This window comes from Stegastes partitus, unplaced genomic scaffold (assembly GCF_000690725.1).
Source record: "Stegastes partitus isolate 25-593 unplaced genomic scaffold, Stegastes_partitus-1.0.2 Scaffold1937, whole genome shotgun sequence".
Lineage (NCBI taxonomy): Eukaryota > Metazoa > Chordata > Actinopteri > Pomacentridae > Stegastes > Stegastes partitus.
In genome coordinates, this window is record NW_007579668.1 from 94,679 (window position 1) to 99,800 (window position 5,122).

The following is a 5,122-nucleotide window of genomic DNA, read 5'->3' on the forward strand; positions in this document are numbered from 1 at the left end:
TAGCCAGATGGTGAACTGTGCATACTTTTCAACAAACAGTGCTTGGTGTTTTGCCATAATAATTAAATTTTTGTCTTACTGGACCAGAAAATTTTTTTCCTCATGCTGTCAAAGTTTTAAAATGGCACTTTAAGCAGGCTGTAGCTTTTCTTTAAGTCAGAGTAGTTTCAATCTAGCTGTTCGACCATAAATGTCTAATTGATGGAGTGCTGCTGAGATGTCACTCTGGCAGAAGACTTGTGAAACTCTGATAGAGTGACTGTTGGATATTTGATCAAGGCCCTTCTAGCCCTGATACTCAATTTGGCCAACTATAAAAAGAGTTCTGGTGGCTACAAACTTCTTCCATTTCACAATGATCAAGCCACTGTGTTCTTGGGAGCGCTCATAGTTTTAGAAATTGTGCACTTGCCCTGACATGTGTCACCACAATTTTATTTCAGTTTCTTAGTGTCGATTGATAGTAAAAATGTCGATTTTATCATTAAATCTGTTTCACAATAAAGAGCACAAAAATAGGATGGAAAATGAACACTCTTAGGCAGGTGTATGGTGAAGATGGAAATGTCAGAAATATCACACACTCTGTAAAAACTACTTTTTGTTTGTTTCTTCTATTTGGTCAAGGTACTGTGATCCCAAAGGGACCAAGTGTGTGGAAGAGCTCACATCGGATACATTTCGACTTTTAAGAAAATCTTGGCACTCAGGCAGATACAAATCCTGTACATTGCGCAATCTAGCTCAGACGAGTCACTGAATCTTAAAAGTTGCATCAACTAGCAATTGAATTAAGCTCCTGAGAAGCATGTAGCTCTACTGTACATACCAGGAAGCTTTATTTAGTGATTTCTACCTGCTAACATTTTTAAAGTCTTGATATTTGTGCTGACAGTGTCACATATGCAATATAAATCTTTAAATAATAAAGCATGATTGTTGTCTGTCCCATGAACAGCTTAAAAATAAGCTATCACAGACAGTTGGGCTAATGTGGAGCAACTGACTGTAGAGAATTGTTTCCCTACTCCATGGCACAGTTTGTTCTAGCATGCTACTAGGAAAATCCACTAAGAGCAGAGCTCCCCTTTGTGTACACTGTCAGTCATTGCAATAGCAGCAACGACAAACAAACAAATAAATAAATAAAACTAGTTGTTTTGATTATTGTTCTGTATTGTTTTGCAAGAACAAAGCTGACATCATTGGCCTCATTAAAAACAATTACATTAATACATAATGGGGATGGGAGGGGGGAAAAAAGACAAGGGAAATGTTCCTTACCTGAGTTTAGTGTAGCTTTTGCGCAGGACACACATCGCAATAGGGATTACAGCCATGAGCAGCAGGACGCCAAATAAAACACCAACTGTGAGCCATATGGAGAAGCGACTCTTGTGCTGAGGAGCTGGTGTTATGTTAAGAACTGAGTGGTTTGAGTCTGGGGTAACCGTGGTCACCACAGGAGGAAATTTCCCTGTAAGAGAGACAACTGAGGCTTAGACGTGAAGTCATTTTAACTGTAAAGATACATTTGGTTATGGGGCTTAAATATGCTCCCAAACCAATTAGGTTGTCTAATTAACTTTTATTAACAATAAATATGTAGACTTTGCATATCGTCCCTTAAAGTTACAAATCCAAAGAGAATTTGCATCTAACTCTGTTCCTAACTGTTCCTCTCCACTCTACTGAACATTGAGCATCTTTTAGCTTCTTGTTTGGTTATTCTTTCCACGACTACAGCAGAGATACAAAGTGAAGCATTTAGCAACTTAAGATTTCTAGATATTTTTCAGAAAGTGTTAGAAATTAGACAAGAATGAAGTTAAATACATGTTAATGTTGTTCCATGTCTCCAAATTTGGCTGAGCCACTCACAGGATTCCAGACTGCGACCAAAATGACCGTTTTTTGATAGTATGTGAGTTAATATTTCAAGCGGTCACATTCATGCCAGTAAACGCTGATCATTTAGCTGTTATGTTGTCACTTGAACCAGCACAGACACCTACTGCATCAGCCATAGTGGTGGAAAGTATAACTTTTACTTCTTCTGTAGCTCTGTCCGTCTGTTTGTGCCTGATGCATAAAACAAGCTGATGATTTAATGAGGTAATGATATGTCTGTTACTATGTCCATGTTGCTACTCTTTGTAGTGTTGGCCCAATAAACCCAAGTAATGCAACTTCACAGTACACTAGAGTGCATCTAATGTCAAGTTAGTTAGACAAAATAAAAAGTGAAACTAAAAAAATAATGTAGCTGAAAAGGCACATAGATATATGGTCTTAGGGATCAAACAGCTTGCACATTTAAGAGGGAAAGAACCTGCTAAACACAAAATTTGAGCATCAGTTGAAAACCTGTCAACAACCTGCTGACTACTGACCAATCACATCACTGGAAATGTAGAGTCACCTCCGGAGTATTAACAGAACACAAGAGTAAAGTGACTAATAATGATGAACAATACACACAAAGTTAACAGAGCTAGGTGATAACCACCTTTGTGATGCCAGTTATCTGGGACAAACAATCACTGATAGATTCAATGGAGAAGAGCTAGACTATGTTGTTCATGGTTTGGTATGGTGTTACAGGCCCCCAGACTACATAATATGTTGACATTATTTCTTACATACATCTGTGAATGGTAATAGCAGCAGTGGATAAATGTGGAGCTCCCTGGAGGGTGGATATGTCGTTCCAGGCTTGCACTGATAATCTGTAGTCTCGCTGTGGGTTCAGTCCCATGATGCTGACTGATGTGTTAGTCAGCTCTGCTGAATTTAGCAGGAAAACCACATCATCTCCACACTCCTCCCACTGCCGGCCAGCCTCAGCTTCTTTCTCACACTTAACACGATATGTCACTTCCTGTCTGCCTCCCCTGTCATGAGGAGGGTCCCACGTGACTGTCACCACAGAGTCATTATGATGATGAGCTGTTAGATTCACAGGGGCAGAAGGTTGCTCTGTAAGAAGCAAAAACATACTTAGTCCAAATAGGATACTAAAGTTGTAATGTGTAAACCAACAAATTTAAATGGAATGTTTTTGTTGTTAGTTCTAGCAAATCCACTAATTGTTCCTTACTGGTGCAGCCGAGGTCATGTGGGTCATTTGGCAGACGGCTGAAACCTTGTAGGCAGTCACATCTCTCTGATCCCTCCCTCTGGGTTCTGGTATTTGCTGGACACAGCTGACATCCTCCACTCTCATTGGCTGCTTTGTAGTAACCAATCCTACAGGCTGGTGGAAAAGAAAGAGTGAGCCTCCTATTCACTGTATCACTACAGAGCAATTGGACATTGTGCATGAAACACTTGTACAAAACCATTCATTTCTAACACATAAAGCCCTACACTTTATAAACATCCACCTAAAAGATATTTTCAAACTCAGTCAGCAACAGTTCCATAACTATAAGACCAAACAGAGAAACCGTTGGGCTCAGCTGACACTTGGGAGAATTTTGAAACACAGTTCTCTTGGTCTAAATCAGGGGGCCAGAGGGAGATTGTTAATTATTGAATGAGGAACAAGTCTTTATTTGTCATAAATACATTACAACACTATGAAATTTTGTTGTCACATAACCCAGTTGGGGTCAGAACACATTGTCAATAATGACAAGATGCCCCTCAAGCAGGGAGTTAAGGGCCTTCCTTCAGGGCCCAACAATGGCAGCTTGGCAGCACCAACTTTCTGATCATCAGCTGCTGAGCCATCACTGCCCCCATAGATTGGAAATGAGAGAGTAAATAACAACAAATCAGAACACACTCATGTATTTGAACTTGTTGCATAAATGATCAGTGGGAACAAAAATGAAGCACAACAATGTTGCATCTATTTTAGTACTTGGAAACCTCAACCACCTTCTAAACATGGCGATGTGTCCAGTTTAATAATGTTTAAAAATGTTCTCATAGGTACAACTTATTAACTTAATTATGGACTGCTTTGTAGGGTAATTAGATTTTTGACCATCCCCTCTTATATTTGATTGTAGCTGGTCCTCTAATATGACTTTTGACATGAACAGACTTGTCATATTTTTATCTGTGGGCATCTAAAACATATGGAGCCCCCCAAGGGTCACGGCAAGAATTTCTTGTTTTCTGTGAACTTGAAATATGCGTTACACTTCTTCTGATGCATGCAAAGCGTTTGTGTTTTGGTCCGATCTGTCTACAATGCACTACAAGTCTAGGGAAACCCGAGGTGAATGATTTGATGTTTCATGTGGTGTATTCATCGCTCAGAATTTATTCTAAAAGACAAATCTCTTTTGGATGGCTACTGTCAAATTGACAGCTGACATCCCAAGGCTACAATAATACAGTGGCTCAGCAGTGGTCAATGAGAAACCTGCTGAATCAGCTCAATGGTGTATACTAGTGTCTGAGCAGCCACAGCTGAGGGGGCACCGACTTCTTCTGTATTCACAACCAGCTGCGATCCAGTGATTACATCTGTCATGGTCCTGGCAATGCCTTGCTGCTTTCCTGTGTCTTCCTTGTTTTACCTTCCCCTGTGGTTTCTTGTTTGTTCTCTCTGCTTGTCTGTGAATGTGTGTGTATGTGTGCCTGACTCACTTTCCTCTGGTAGCAGTCACTGGACTCCCTGAGCTCTACTCTCAATTACATACGCCAGATACTTTTGCCGTCACTCACATAGTATTGCCTTGGCCAAAGCTGAATTTAACTTGTGTGCTTCCAGTGCTACTCATTTGCTCTCTTGTAAAATTCACAGCTGCTATGCTTCAGATTCTCCTCCCAAGTCTGCCATTCATGCCAGCTTCCGCTCTACCATTCAGCCAGACATCCACCTACAAGCTGCAGACCCTGTGCCCAGCTGGTCCAGCATCTTCATGGTCTGTCAGTCATCACACCTGTTTTGCATCACTTTCAGTGCCTCTGCCAAGTCTTTTTTGACAACATGATACTGTACCATAGTACAGATTATATAGCCAGCATTGCCAGTGTTGCAATTACAGCTGTGTTAGTTTTTAATGGTTGACTACATCCAGCAGTCGTGTGGGAGCAGGAATAGTTTTTGCTGGCTGAGCGTTCAAATTAAGCTACAAGATATACAACAGGTTCAAACAGTAAC

General features: G+C 40.5%; 1 protein-coding gene across 1 annotated transcript in view; it reads right to left on the bottom strand.

Moving 5' to 3' along the window:
- LOC103373259 (tyrosine-protein kinase Mer) overlaps positions 1 to 5,122 on the bottom strand; it is a 26,473-nt gene that overhangs the window by 10,945 nt on the left and 10,406 nt on the right. Inside the window, exons 4-6 of the mRNA XM_008303108.1 lie at positions 3,101 to 3,256; positions 2,647 to 2,979; positions 1,285 to 1,477 (exon numbers count right to left, since the gene is read on the bottom strand). Coding sequence (XP_008301330.1) covers positions 1,285 to 1,477; positions 2,647 to 2,979; positions 3,101 to 3,256 — 682 coding nt within the window. The remainder of the gene's footprint in view (positions 1 to 1,284; positions 1,478 to 2,646; positions 2,980 to 3,100; positions 3,257 to 5,122) is intronic.